This window comes from Rhodnius prolixus, unplaced genomic scaffold (genome assembly GCF_049639745.1).
Source record: "Rhodnius prolixus isolate KJV_2025 unplaced genomic scaffold, Rpr scaffold_4, whole genome shotgun sequence".
Classification (NCBI taxonomy): Eukaryota; Metazoa; Arthropoda; class Insecta; order Hemiptera; family Reduviidae; genus Rhodnius; species Rhodnius prolixus.
In genome coordinates, this window is record NW_027411614.1 from 38,052,275 (window position 1) to 38,068,100 (window position 15,826).

General features: G+C 32.6%; 1 protein-coding gene across 7 annotated transcripts in view; it reads right to left on the reverse strand.

Moving 5' to 3' along the window:
- Positions 1 to 15,826, reverse strand: part of LOC141455619 (neuroligin-4, X-linked-like) — a 577,612-nt gene that overhangs the window by 189,611 nt on the left and 372,175 nt on the right. Inside the window, exon 2 of one of the 7 annotated variants that reach the window (XM_074130809.1) lies at positions 5,541 to 5,693. The exons of the other annotated variants lie outside the window; for them this stretch is intronic. Coding sequence (XP_073986910.1) covers positions 5,541 to 5,586 — 46 coding nt within the window. The 5' untranslated portion in view covers positions 5,587 to 5,693. The remainder of the gene's footprint in view (positions 1 to 5,540; positions 5,694 to 15,826) is intronic. 7 annotated transcript variants of the gene reach the window in all.

The window sequence follows — 15,826 nt, forward strand, 5'->3', positions numbered from 1 at the left end:
CGTACATCCATTATTTAGCAAAATGATGAAAGACTACTTCACGTTGATATATGAGTCACAGAGTAATACTCGTATTACTTTCACGATTCTCTAAATCAAGCTTAACTTACCTGGTGATCAATAGGTATAATTGAGCAAGGACACAAAAAACATTTCATGCGAGTCTTTAATTGTTTGGATTGTTGGATATTATGTACCAAAAAGGGTGATTAGGAAAATTGTTTACCAAAAAAAAAAAAACTCTTTACACTTATATGGGTAATAAGGACAATTTTGTGGCATACGAAATACGTTCAGGAATTCAGTAGAAAAACGAGATCGATACAGAGAGAATCAAGTGGAAATTTAATCCTCTTATGGCATAGTCGCACAGGGTGGGCCAATGAAGTAGCTCATTTGAATCACGAAACAATCGCTGTGGAAGACACTTAATCGAGTTTGTTTGCAGAACTCTAGGTAAACGTAAAGTAGTGATTAATTCTCATCTTACAATCTACAATGCGGGAGATACTGATGAATGAATTCCCTCCACGATAGCGCTTTTTTGACAGGATCTAAAACGTGGATGAATAAATATAAATTTCTTCGTAGCTTTTTCAGATACGAGCGAGATATTGCCAAATATTGTTTCTCTCTCTGCGGTAGATTCCAGAAGTTAGTGGCCACCCTTTCTGTTAATGAAGTAGAGAGATTGGTTATACAAACAGCAAATGAAACTTTAATTAAGTTTGAGTAATGCCTCTCATTTATTTGAATGGCGATTCAAATTCAAATAAGGTGAAAGAATGTTTGTGGGGAATCTGTAAATTAATTTGTTTATTTTGAGAACATTAAATTACATTTAAAATAATTTGATAATCAGTTTACTAATAATAAAAATTATTTTACTTTGTAAAAATGTTTGAGGCAAGTAGAAGTATAAAATCATTTTGTAGGTGTATTATTTTGGTATTTATCGAAGAGTGTAATAACTGCTCACGTTTGTACAATGTATTTTGGATCTTTAGATGTAATTCTGGGGGACAAGTTCATGATCCTGATGAATTTGAAAAGGTACTGTAACGAGACTGAGAGATGAATGAGACCTATCGAGTGGGACAGGCCTTAATGGAAGTGGATAACTTTTTGAAAGCTGAAAGTTCATTGTGAGCACGCACACCTTTGCTTCAATGTAAGTAAACTGTCCTTGGCGAAAGACTGAAAAAAAGATATTAACGTTTTGTAACTTTTCTATTAACCCGGGGATCTCCTTTACATAAATAATTGATCGTAACTTGTGAATAATTCATGGTTAAAGAAGCAAAAAAATTCTGCTATCCATTTTTAAGACACCCCCATTGGAAGAGAGAAACTTGGAATACATCATATCTGCCATGAGAAATGGGAGCTTTTTAAAGAAGAATCGATTAAGTTAGCGAAGGAGGGAGCTGTAGAAATAAAATGTCCTCCATTATTCTTAGAACCCCAACAAATGGCAGAACTCATATTTTCCCTTTATCAGACCATAAATGTTTTTGAAGAAGAAATTCCCCCCCCCTAAAAAAAATCTGCTAGAAATAAATAAATCTGGAACGAAATACTTTCTTTCCACACTCGCTCTTTCTCTATGATATTTTCAATTTTCATTCAAAAAAACATTTTTACTAAACAAATATTTACTCTTAAGGCTTGTTGTTTGAAACAGCGATGTTTGATTATTCTGAAAGCGGCACTTCTGAAGAGTAAGCATCAAAACATTCTTCAAATTACTCATAATAAATAAATGTTCTGGGAAAGTAGGGTCTTAATAAAGTTATAAATGCAATTACATTTTTAAATTTATTAGGGAAGAAAAGTAAAAATTATGACCGATCTCTTATTTTATTTTTGCATAATTAGAAAGCAGATAATCTATGAATAAATAACAAAGAAATAGCCAAAAATTTATTATATTATTTTAATGTCTGTAGTTAGTAACACCTTGGTACAATACCTGGAGATAATTGCGCAAAGCTGATAAAACGATTCTCTAATACTAACAATGCACATTACAACGTTTAAAAACGGAATTTAGCCAATACGAGTATAGAAAGCGCAGGCGTTCCGATTTTATTTTTCCATCCTATTGCAAATTTTCTTTTCTTTTTTTTTTTTTTGTGGGTAAAAGAAAAATTCAACATGAGGGTAAATTTTCCTCATTTTGAGAGTAGATCTGAGGGACACTTGCTGACGTTCTGTTAACAGTTGCTATTGAACTGTATTTTTTTGTGAATATCTAAGGAATTAAACTCGTGTACTTAAGGATTCGAGAAATAAAACTTTTATAGCATTATAAAAAAATAATCATTATATAATAATTAAAAAATAACTTTTCATCAAGATGAAGGTAAGACCTAAATATTGGTATTTATGAAAGCAAATAATATAAACATTTTGTTCTCTTATCCCATATCATGGAGAAAGTACTTCTTATTTCAAATTATGGAATCCAATAAAAAGGTAATGTTAGTAATGCGAAGTATTTCTCTACCGTTTTGTACATTATGAAACAGTAACGCTGCTGTATATGTACGTGTATATGCTTCTGTGAAGAGCGATGAGTGAATATTGTAAATGGTACATGTATTGATACATCCATTCAATATATAAATATACAATATAAATGTCAATATTCTAAATGGAAGGAAATGGTACCAGCTGTTTTTCTTTCGATTTGTATCCAAATATATGATTAATCTTATCAACTATTCCAGTCAATTCTTTTTTTTTTATTTTCTGTGTTTTGTCGCACTGTATGTCAAATTCACACAGGATATGACATAAGATACGTTACACACGTTCCGTTCCTTATTTTTCATTAATACTTTTGTCTGTTTACTTTCTCTTCTTTTAGCTTTATCAGTTTTGTCAATTTACGAAGCTGGTTTTGTATAAAGAAGGTGGCTCACCGCCAATAGTTCCTGCCGTCAACCCTGTGTTCGCAAGTGTTCTAACGACTAAGAGGTATTCTTTTTCTAATGATTGGAAAGTATCGGTCTGGCTTCACAACTGGAAGATCCAGAAAAGGTCAACACCACTCACTATTCTTTGACTAAGGAATGCTTGAAAAATACATTAATAAAACAATGCTATAGGTCGGTTAAGAAACAAACTAAATTTGTCATACAATCTAAGGAGCCATCTGAGACGAACAAAAGTAGACACGCGGTAGTAACAGAGAGCTAGGAAATATTGAGCTTGGCTAATCTGCACGCCCAGAAGGCCCCAAAAAAAAAAAAAAAAAAAATTGAGCTGCGGTGTATAAGTCTAGGGATTATTATCAAGAAAGAATTTGAACAATTAACTTACTAGCTATTGGAGGAAAATATATTTGGCACACCGAAAGTAGATAGCTGGAGATTACGAAAAAGGGGCTGTCTTAGAATGCAAAACCATCCTTGGAGTAATCAACTGGATTGAACAGCATTGGTTTGAGACTACTCTTTCGTAGAGATCTTTTGTAGAGGAAGTTAGAAATGCATATAAGAGAGATTCGGGGAACAACTGCCACACATCACAGAAATCTTGAGAACACTGTTCCAATTCCAGCTCTAAATGAAAGTAATGGAAATAACTCATATAATATATAAAAAAACTGCTAATGCAGTTATGGTTTTTAAGATTAATTTTGTGATATTACTTCTATGAAGCGTCTGTATGACTGATTTGTATAGTAGAATGGAGAAGCTACCTGCGGGCCCCACTTCAAAATAAGTCAAATATTTTAAGATCGGCACTGAAAACCTGTATAATAAAATGCGAGAGGATGTTCGGTACATAAATAGATGTATGAAGAAGATCAGAATTTCTTTGTTAAAAGATTGTTCATCTCAATTTACACACACAAATAAAAGTATTGTTAAAAATCAGATAGGTTTTTCGTTTGTTTAAATTAAATAACAATTAAAAAAGCTTCGCTGTTCATCTACATATTGTGTAATATAGAACTTTTATAAGAATCTAAAACAACTTTTCCTCATTGACACAACGAAAATATAATTACTACTTCTAAAACTCTATGTAAATTAATGTTGAACTGATTTTTTTTTTTTTGTAAAGATTTTTTTTTTAGTCTGTTTTTAGATATCCAGAGTCTTTGTGTTTTAAACGCTTTCTCTCTGTCCAAATACTCCATTGTCAAAGTTTGAACGAAACATTCTCTTATTTAAAAGTTACTCAAACGCAATAACGAGAATTTAACAAAAGGCATTATAATTTAAGTTTATAACTTTGTCAATTCGCTTTGACTTAGTTAGTTGGTGCTCTGAAATTTTTATGTTAATTTTAGTAAAATGGTGAATAAGAATTTCTGTTTGCAGTAATGTTCTTGATGAATTTATGAATTAACAATAAACAATTTTTGTTAAGCTTATTGCGGCTAAAAATGATTTCTGAAGCAATCTTCTTAATAATGTAGAAAACAATAATTAAATAGATTGGCCATATTCATGGAGAACAGCACTATTTATTCAGCTAAAGAAAACATCCAGTAGATTCTTTTTTTGCAACAATGATCTCTTTCATTACATTCTGGTCATTCTACGAAAAAGTTTTATGAGAAGGGATACACTTGATCTAGAATTTAACTATTGCTCAAAGGGACAACTCAAGGTTCGACGCCTCTATATTTAAGTGAAGAGTGTCTCATCTCACTTTTTCTTACTTCATTTTCTTCTATATTGTGACTGATATTTTCCTCAAAATTTTAAAGGAATCAGGCCACAGAAATAATCCTATCGCAAAATCCAACAAAATACATTTCCTTTACACTGCAAACCCACTGCACTTATATAACAAGGGTTACCTTATCCAAGTCAATATTGACAATAAATTGTACTGCGATATTTACTTTTGGGCCTTTATAACAAAATGAACCTAAGTAGAATAAATTGCTGTACTAACATAATCAATAAAGGTTAAATAACTATTCAACAATATTCATCAAAATCATAGGGGTAACGTACCAGAAGAATTAAAAGATTTAAGCGATCTTTTGTGAATATGTGCTATATAAATTTAAGTGTACTCAAGGACAACTTTTTAAGCTTTTGAATGAGATTTTGGGTGAGAGGCTAAGCGCAGCAAAAAAAGTGGCCAACCCTAAAGTTAAAGGATCACGAAATATATTTTATAAAATAAAAAAATTGAAACCGTTTAACATAATTAGATCATCTTGAAATATAAAACCAGAAATGAAAGTGGAGAAGGTGCTCCTCCACATTAGAGGAGGTTACGGTTAAAGGGAGTTCTACACTTCATGTTTGAAGCGACTCAATTTCTTATCAAGTATCACATTTCAATCCTCAAAAGCTTTCGTTAAAAAAACTATCTATTCTGTTTAGCTCGTTAACCATTGGTTTATCGACAACTTGAACACGCTGTAACCAAATTTCGCCACCCAGTTTACTTTAACAACTCAGAAAATTCATAAACATTCCCAATTACTCTTACTTTTATGCAGCTCATTTTGAACTGTTAAATCATTTACACTCCAACTGATTCTTAAAAAATGTAAAAATTACCGTTTTCTATAGTGATAGGTGTAGGTGTAACACAACTGTTAGTCATTACTTTATTCTTTTCTTTCACTGCCTCTCTTTCTGCAAAATGTGATGCTGCAGTAGCTGCTTAAAACCAATATAGCGACAGCGTCCAGGTAGCTGGTTAATTCTATCCTGTATTAAAATGAATAATTGATATATCGTCACTTTACTATAAAAATTATTAAGAAAAACTAACAGTCTTAAATCCTAATCTAAAGAGTAAAAAACCTTTTATATAACATAGCTTCATGAATGTGAAGCTCTTTTATATCCTTCTGTCTATTAGGATGATTAAATATATTGAGTGATTTATAGCGGCCATAGTAATATTAATATTAATTATGATTATTTTGCATTGAGGTGAAGTGATAATCTTTGTGACCCTGCTTTTCTATTATGAATTCTGCTTTGCTTTAAAGTTATTGTACAAGCCGGTTGAAAACAAGGGCTTGTATTGTTTTATTTTTGAGGATTACAAACAAACTAGTTCTTTTTGATCTAGTTATTTATGAATTACTCAATTTAGGAATAAATTCATAACGTCTATTATTTATTATTAACCGTAGGAGAGGGACCAATTTATGAAATTGTCCATTCTGGAAGCCAGCCAGGCAACTGTCACAAGATACTGGAGACACTCGGGACCCGAGAATTTTGTCAGCTTTGAATTAGTCCTCAGATATATTTATAATCCAACCCGATAAAATAAAATTAAATGTAGCATTCAAAACGCATTAAATGCGTTTCATTCTGTTCCATAGTTCCAAGAAGAATGATATCGTAGTAGGCTACATTCTAAAGGGATTTCAAAAGAATTCAGATTTCCCACATTCACTACCTTCAGAATGGAAAACTACCAGTTTCCTCAAATTGAAACTTTCAATTATGGTGGACAACTAAACGCTACAAACTCAGTGGATACACGGTTTTTCTCCTTTTATCTAAACGTATTATTAATACTCCTCACGACGGGTAAAAATATAGCCTTAGATACATCAGCTGTAAACCAAAAGAAGACTCTTCCTCAATTCCCAACAAGCAGTAGAAAACTTTCTCAGCGCAGACTTTGTTCGATCACTGAACATCAAACGACAATGGCTTAATGGGAAAATGGATTTAAAATGAACAAAAGGCATAGAATTGCCAATGTATAAGGGAAAAACATAGTAAAACAATAAATGGAAAAAAGGGAATTTAACTGAGAACTGGTGCGCGACAATTGCATACATAGTAAGTCCCAGAATCGAATCAAGAACTACTGATGGATTTTTTCAGATAGGGACGACTTCCGCACGATGCTTGTGAGTATCCCATGTTCATTTAAAGAGAAGGACAGAGATTTATGCAAAGGTCCTGAGCACCATTGGCCACAGACATTGATGCACTACTAATGACTGCCAAACTAAGAAGTGATTCGATTTCAGTTTTTGCCTACGGTCATTATTTAATGCATTAATGAGAAATAATAGTAAGAGCTTTTGCAACCCTCCTCCGTCCACAACTATTGATTGGTAGTTCAAGAATCTGCCTGTAATGATAGGTTTTACTTTACAAACTTTTTTTTTAAATTATTTATGAGAGGTTTTAATCAAAGAGCTAAAATTTGTTTAATTGAAAAGTGACTACCCTGTATGAGTACTTTTTACCACTGAGATTAAAAAAGTTTTTTAATCACAAGAGATTGAAGATACTTCTTCAATTCACTGCTTTTGGTAAAATCACTGCATGTTGTTAATAAGTATATATACATAAAAGGTATTTATTGAGTCCTATCAGGGCTTTATACAGACTTTTGAACAAATAAATGATACACATTTTTACTAGCTTTGCCAGGACAAATGGGCATAAATAGGAGGAGGAATAACCAGGAAAAATTTAGTAGACCCAAACTGAGCGCGGATTCTTTATTGGCGAGTAAAAATAGTGAAATTATAATACTTCTAATTCCGCATCAAGACTCTGGGCTAGTGAGTTACCGCTAATAAGGCAGTTTTGAAGTTCATTAGTGAACTTTAGAGATAGTAACGCCAGATCTGCAAAATCAAGGCTGAAGGGCCCTTTTTGCTGTCTTGTCCGGAAATAGCCTACGATGCTTGAAGGGCTGGAAGCCTGCGATCTTCTTTATAAACAGGATTGCTTTTGTTTCAGAGAGCTTTTCTGTGCATTTCATCCATTGAGTATATTCTCTAATCATGTTACTTTACTGTCACGAATTAGTGGGTGAGAAAATTAATCAAATTAATTTTATAACACGTAAGTAACGTCGCCAATGGTGTTGGTAAAAATGTTCATGTAAAAAAATGTATAACAAAATAGTGATTACTTTTTAGCTAAGAATTTCGCTTTCATGATACAGCAGGTGGTAGCTAATAAAGTATCAAGATATTTTATTTTGTTTTATATACACATATATATACTATCAATTCAGATCAATTATATGTTGCATTTAGATAACTGTTTAAAATAACAAAAATAAATTGACATGCAACTCACTCAAGTCATTTTGTTAGCCCTTTTAAACTCTTGAAAACATTCTGTAACTAAAATGCATTCCACATAAAAATCTGTCCATCCAATTTTGATTTAATTCATTTCAAAAATTGTGGCAAAAAGTAGTTCACTTCTGCGTATGTGCATTTATTTATATGTGCAGCTAAATTTATTAATTCCGACAGCTTATAAATAATTTAATAGTAGAATTTATAGCTGGCATAAAAATAAATTCTTTTAAACTCAGAGAGCTTCAAAATGTGTAAATCCGATTAAATCTCAATCTCTAAAATCTGACACGTCCGCAATAAATCTCTTTGCAGGAGTAAAAGAAAGTTTTGAAGATATAATAATATAATTGAAGCTGTGTCAACAGAAAGCCAAATTTTTTTGTAAAAGAGAAACCATGTTGAAACCAGAAGCCATGTTGAATTAAGCTGTTATTATTGTGAAAAGAAAGCAAAATAAGAAATCTGAGTAGGTGTTAAAATCCATTTTAACTCCTGTTTCACTTCTCGAACTGGTATTAAAGACTGAATTTTGATAGCTTCAAGTATGCTAATGGGTGCCAAGTTTTACAATTATCTCACTCTTATGGGCCACTCCCTCTGGACTTAGCCTTCCCGACTAGATTTGTGTACAGAAAATAAACCATCCTAGAGATTTATAGAAAATGTGAAGAAAAGCTAAATGTTAAAGCAAAAGATCTTATGATTTATTATTCATCATGAACAATTTGCGCGATCTCTTGGCTAACTCAAAGTTCGAAACAAGCAAAACTGAAACACTCGCATGTCTTTCTCAATTATTACCTCAGAATATATGTTTTATTATAGTCTTAATATAACAGGTACTTCTTTTGAAAAGAAGTATGAAATTGTAAAATTTAGAAAACTAAATAGGAATCTGTAGGATTCTAAAAATCTTCTGGTACTCTTGATTCCAAACTACTAAAAGCTTCTACGTTGTCAACAGTGGAGTTTTGAGTTCAAAAGTCTAACTAAATTACATCTTAGTAAACCTAAGTTAATGATTTAGTCAAAGTAATACGAATGGTGATTCGAGTGACAACAGGGACCAAAATAAGTGATCCTCTGACCTTCGAAACACGATTTGTTCAACCTTCAAGGCCGTTCAACTTCAATTGTGCTACTTCTTCGTTGTGAACTTCAGTACGACAAGCTGCGTAAAATTATATCCAACTTCCCATAAACTTTCATCAACTGACGTTTGATTTCAAGCGATTCAACGTCTTAAGCGTTTATTAACCCAATCTATCCATTGCGAGGTCCACCTATGAACGGCTGCTGGACATTGGAAACCACAGCGACCTTAACGGCGGCTTGTTTGAGAAATAAAGGAAGCAAAAACATAGCAGTATAGCAACAGCCACCCGAAAAGTTATTCGGCGGCCTAAGCTCTTTGGAACTGTTTATTTTTTGGGATTACCTTCATACTGGCGCCGAGGCAGCAGAGCTGTTAGAGGCGCGTCCTGCAAAGTTAAGATGGTACCAGGTTTGAATCTCAGTCTTAAGAGTTGACTTAAGGAATCAGACTATGTTTAATTAATAGCTTTCAGCTCGGTTTCTCAAAATGTGTTCACATTAATATTTGTAATCAAGAGATAATTTCAACTTTCATAGAAACAGACATTTTAATTTAGTTTAATGATCAATAAAAGTGTTAAATCGCACCTTATCAGCTTAACTTCAATTTACTGTTCTATAGAACGTTTTAATTTGTGCCTTAATTATACAATTTGTAACTTTGAATGGGAAATCAATTTATTGTGTTCGCTTTTAACAAACTGCCCGATCTTGTTCATTACCATTTGTAAGGTAATTTAAAGTTTCAATACATGCCTTGTCTACAAAGTGGGAAATTATTATCACTAATCAAGAACCTTAATTGAATAAAGTGAGCAATAAACGTAAAATTGACATATTGAGGCAAAGTAGCCTTATGTTCAATGGTTAAAAAATTATAACTTATTGTTGATAGGAATGGTTAGATCAATAAACGCCCAGCTGTTCTAACTTAATCAAAAGAAATTAATGGATTCTCAACTCCTGTCTTACAATGTTCTTAATTTTTACTTTTTCTTTTTAGTATGAGGACACACTGCAGTCGTGACAAACGTTTGATATCGAATTTCACCGAAAATATCCATTTGCGGATGTAACAATAAAAATGATCACTTATAGCGACACTTTAATGTGAAAGAAATCCCACACTCTCTACTAGCATAAAATACAATTTTCTAAAATAGAACTCTTTTTTTTTTAATACAGTTAACAAAATGGTGCAATATACATTTCTAATCACGACCATCACTACTTCGAAGCATAAGCAATGTGGGTAAGATAACAATTTATTTTATCAAATCTGGGCCCACTGTTCATGGTACTATTTAAGGACCTGTATTGTTCATAGTTTATGAAAGATGTTGGGAACCTTAAGCAAAAAAGTGTAATTTTTTTAAGTCACTTACAGCATTTTTTTTTTTCATATGTCAAAGGTACAATTTTCGATTTACAGATCAATCAAAGAAAGTAAATATTTAGTAAAAAAATTTAATGCTTTCATTCTAATTGTTGATTTGTTTTATTTAAAGTAGTTCCAAACTAAACTAATCATAGTACCTACAGTAATGTGAGAAAGTACTTGGAAGTAACCCTTGTGGCGACAACTAGAACAGCAAAAGAACTTTTTTGGGGGCGTACATTAACTTGCCCTAGTGAAGGAGGTGGTAAAGGAAGTTATTACAGAACGCTCATTGGCTCCAAGTTTTGTTAATAATTCCCCATCCGCAGGAAGAGGGCTAAAATTTGTTGAAATATCTCGTTTTCCCACTTTTGCTTCTTTTTTTGGTTTAAAAACTTACTTCCTAGTAGCGGCAACCTTCCTATTCTCTTCTACTGAGCACTGCTTTTTCGGGTTGATCTGTACCATGGCCCTTCAACCTGCCTCTGGGTCAGGGAAAATTAAAGTTAAAAAAGAAAGAAAAAGGAAACGCGCTTAACTTTCCGGATAATAACATTTTAAAACTTTTGTGGAAAAAGTCAAGGGTACTTAGACAAAAACTTGCCAACCAGACAACCTTAGCTGTCTTTCTCTACAGCACCTAACTTCTATTTTTTATCTAACATTTTGTGAAATTTGTGTATTCCTTACTTAATGTTTCATTGGTACACGAATTTAAATTATTAAAATAATAGTTTAGGTTCAAAGAATTTAAGATTATGTGCTCTTATTCCACAAAGAAAATAAATCTTCATAAATTTACTACATCCATAACTTCATGCCTAAAACATCCACTAGCATAAGTCTACTTTTCAAATCCAGCTTATACTTTTGTTAAAAAGCAGAAGTCGTACTTAAATACAAATGTCCTAAGAAAAATCAAAATCTGGAGTGAACCTCAAAAGACATTTTCGTTCTATAATAGTTAGTTTCTAACAGTTAATTCTAACATTTAATCGTTAGTTTAGTTAATGCAGTCAGTTGCGTGGTTAGACTAAATGTAACAGCGTTACGAGGTTAGCTATGAACGATGTTGTGGAGATACTAGTAGCTTGTTAACCAGGCAAAGAAGGAAAGTTTTGACTCAAGCGAGTTTTTTTTTTTCTGATTTTTCTGATAAATTTGCTTGTAATGATAAATATGTCGTCGCAAATAAATAAATAACTTTATTTATTCACTAAGCTACCAAGTATAAACAAATGTTACAAGAAAATAAAGACAAAATAAAGGTTCGGCTCAGCAACTACTGAACTCTTTGTATTTTACAAAAGTTATTACAGAAGAAACAATAAGAAATGTTTCTTGGCATATTCTTTTTCTTTGTAATGACCCACATACCAGAAAGAACGAGGAGTAAGTAAACTTTTTATACAAGAATAAAAAGGGAAACTTTTTAATAAAAAGATTTAGTATAGTAATAAAATAAAATAAAAAAACTCGTTGTTATTATCATCGTAATCTTAAATCATTCAGTAAAAACTCAACTGAATATGTAATTTTCTTTATTTAAGAAATAAATAATAAAATCTGATTTCTGTTCAAACATTAAAGTTACCAAAAATTATTAATGTATTTTATCTATTCTTTTACTGAGTTACTATCGTTCATTTGAGGATTACGTCAAAATATACACTATATTTTCTTAGGATCAGCGAGTCAGTTAGGGTCATCTAAGCCTAGAGCAGAATGCACAACAACCTTCCAGCCCAAGGGTCACTTAAATTCTTCACTCAAAGGTAGCAAACACTTCAGATTGAAAACTAAATCTGAAAAACTTGTACTTTGCCCCTTCAGGACAATTACACACCATAAATACAAATATTTGTGGTACCATCCTCCATCTAGTGATAAGAGTAATTTTGAATCAAATGGAAAGCTTCTCCTCAAACTTTCGAATTCTGTTGTTTTAAGTGAATAATTCCCTATAAATTCAATGTCAAGACCGGGATGGAATCCAATTTTAGCCATTGTGAGAAGGAAGTTTTTAATCCAAATAGCTGAAATTCGACGCTTCATTAATTCCTAATTGACACTCATTGAATTTAATTATAATTTTAGATTATTCCAAATTTAGACTTAATTCAAGACAATATACATAAAAATGAAAAATGTTAAAAGTGAATTAAGATTTTTCTGAAAATTGGATGCCGAAAATATAAAACCAAATTCAGTTAGGAAAAGTGACGGCCTATTAAATGTGAATAAAGAAGACAGAGGCTAAATGCGGGTGCAAAAGAACACAAAACTAGTTTAGACAAGTTGATACGAGGGACAGCAGCAAATCGGCGCAGTGCTTTTAAATCAAACTTAATTAGCCATTAATTAAAGGTGCTAACCAACATCAGTGGCATCCGGATGGGAGATGTGGAAGTAAGAAAGAGAGCTTTGGCAATTAGTGGCAGGTAGTCGCTGGGTGTGTGCCAGCTCGGCGAGCCAGTTGTAGGCTCTTTTTAGCCCTCAGTGGGCGGACAGAAAGGTAGGAGGTGAGCCGCGCTCCAACCACACTATTTCCTGTTAACTGATTACAGTGATCCAATTCGCCGGCGACAAATGTCTCACAATTCTTCGTAGCCTCGCGCTAGCAGATTAGAAGCCCACACAACATTGCTAAACTTACCATGCTAATATATGAAGTGGTAGAAAAATCCCTTCCGCACTCTTTTAATGAACTTACATACCAGTTACAAAAATTATTTAATTTCATCACGAAATTCTAGAGTTCGGTTAAAGATTGAACAGACAGACCGTTATACTTTACGCAGTGATATTTGAAGTGGCCTTATATTACAAATAGTGAGTTAAACATTCATTAAGAAATAGAATTAACAGGGAATTCCTAATAGGTTAATGCATTTGATTCTTATCATTTCCTCGGTCAGTACCAGTTTTGATGGATAACCTTAGTTTTTTTCTTCTAGGAGTTAAGATGATGTCGAACAGAGTTGTTTGTAACAAGCAAACACTGTCCGGAGGTCTGTGGGGCTATTCACCTCGGAAGAGAAGCCCCTAATAGTCACGAATATTTTCATGCAGTTATAACATATTTTTTCATAGGTATTAATAGCGCCACGTAGCCGAGCAATTATAGCCGAGGCCCTAAAGCTAAGAAATATTGTGGTACGCAGTTCTACTCCTGGTACAGTCTTGGAATTTATTTAGTGATTTGTATGAGCAATCTATAGTGAATTATATTTGCTAGACGATTTCCTTCAATTACATCTTAACTGTTAGCTGGATGTAAAGCCCACCTGGAAAAATAGGCATTACTTGACTTAATCCCAGTATAATACAAAGAAATCAAAGATTCAGAAATTGACTGCCAAATTATATAGCTTTCTCAACATATGTCAAGTCAAATATGACAAGCAAAATGTGAAATGCGACCTAATCACTGAATCTTCAACTGGCATTTTTCTACTCCCACATATATTCGCCATATAAATATACTTGAAGAAAATTATTTAAAAAGAAACTTTTTTCCTTTAAAACAATCGATTAGGCGGGGACTACTTCTAAATAACGGCGAAATGTATGTGTTATAGTGAAGGCTCATGCTCTCTATTAGGCGCTCAGCAGTAGAACTTTGTTCAAGTAATAATTTGCGTGAGAATCAATTCTAGAATATCCATTCTTCAATCACATCACTTGCTCATTCATAGAATCGAATCTTTACAAACTTGTACGTTCAAAATTAATTCTCTCCCAGCGGTTCATTACAAGGACACAAAAATCAGTGTAGAAAATCACCTAGGGACTCTTGCGTATAGATATAATTACAAGATTTTTCATTACAAGACCATTTTTCGATCGCTAGCCTTCCACTTATAGAGTTCTTTTATCAGAATTACAGAAACACATTAAAATTATGTAAAAAAGCTAGTGGACGTTCCTTTTACCACACGCCAGCCATACTAGTCAAGGAAACAGTATCTATCGTCTATTACCCAGCCTAGAGTTAGCCGAGTAGCTAGTGATGGAGCGAAAAGTCAAGTTTAAGATTGACTAGCAAGCATAAAGGCAGATCCAACGTTCTTCTAAATTGTACTAATTTAAAGTGCCTATAAATTTTTTTTTATTCTTTCAACAGGTCTAACAGCTACACAAATAACCAATTTGCCATCCAATGCCTAATGATAAATCTACAACATTATTACTCCCAGAAAAGATAAAGGAGACGCCTTTAAGCCCCTTTCTTTTCTTTCTTACCACTCTAAATATTATTTCCCTCGCTCTTTCAAACTCCTAATTAGGTATTAGCAGGCCCTCTCGAAAGTGCTGTTTAAAATAATTAATACCTTTTACGTTTTATTAAGTATTCAGTGAATTTCGGAGTGTTATTTTTAATTCCTAATTATTAAATCTAAATCCTTCGCCACTTTTTCTTCTCCTTCTGACCTTAGCTCCCGCCACACCAATAAATCTCCTAAATTATGCCTAATTAATACTTTTTTCTTGCAACCATCTCATTATCTCTCTTGCATACAGAAAATAAAAATAAAAATTATCTAAACATTCTTTATCTTTCTTTTATCGTCCCTATCTTACTCTTGAATTTGCATTCCTCCGGACTTTTCCGTTTAAGAAAAGGATGTCTTAAGATCCTACCAAAATGAAATCCTAAAAGTCAGTGAACAAAATAAGACATAGACGAATTCATTAAATATTACGTTTGTTGTTGTTAAACTAGCGAGCATATAAGAGAACAGAAATCTTTTTAAGTAGCAAAAATAACTTGTTATTACCTTTCAGGGCAAGGATATTTTTTTTTCTATGACGACTATCGTCCAACTTGATTTATCATGGTTCATTAGAATGGAATTCTTACAAAAAAGGCCGGCTGGTATTATTAAATTAGCAGGCTAGAATAAGAAACAGCCCCAGAACTGAAAACGAAAAGAGTGTCAGAGAAGTGAAAAGCGCTGAAGTAAAAACGAAAAAATAAAATACTAATTACAAGAGACCTTTTTCTTATTTGTAAGAAAAAAAAAACAATCTAACTTTTTAAATTATCTTAAAGGCAGTAATGTAATCAGTATCTTTCTCCACATTTTTTTCCCTCGTTTAAAATGAAAGCAAGAAAAGTAAATTAGTAACTTTTGTTTCTCACTAACTTTGAATGGCAGAATTGAAGTAGGAAGAAAAATCAGATAAGGAAATATTTGTTGTACATTTGGCTCTAATGTTTGCAAAAATCTTTAGAATAAAATGAATTAGTTTTTTTTAAGAGGAAAAATGATATTTTTATTACAATG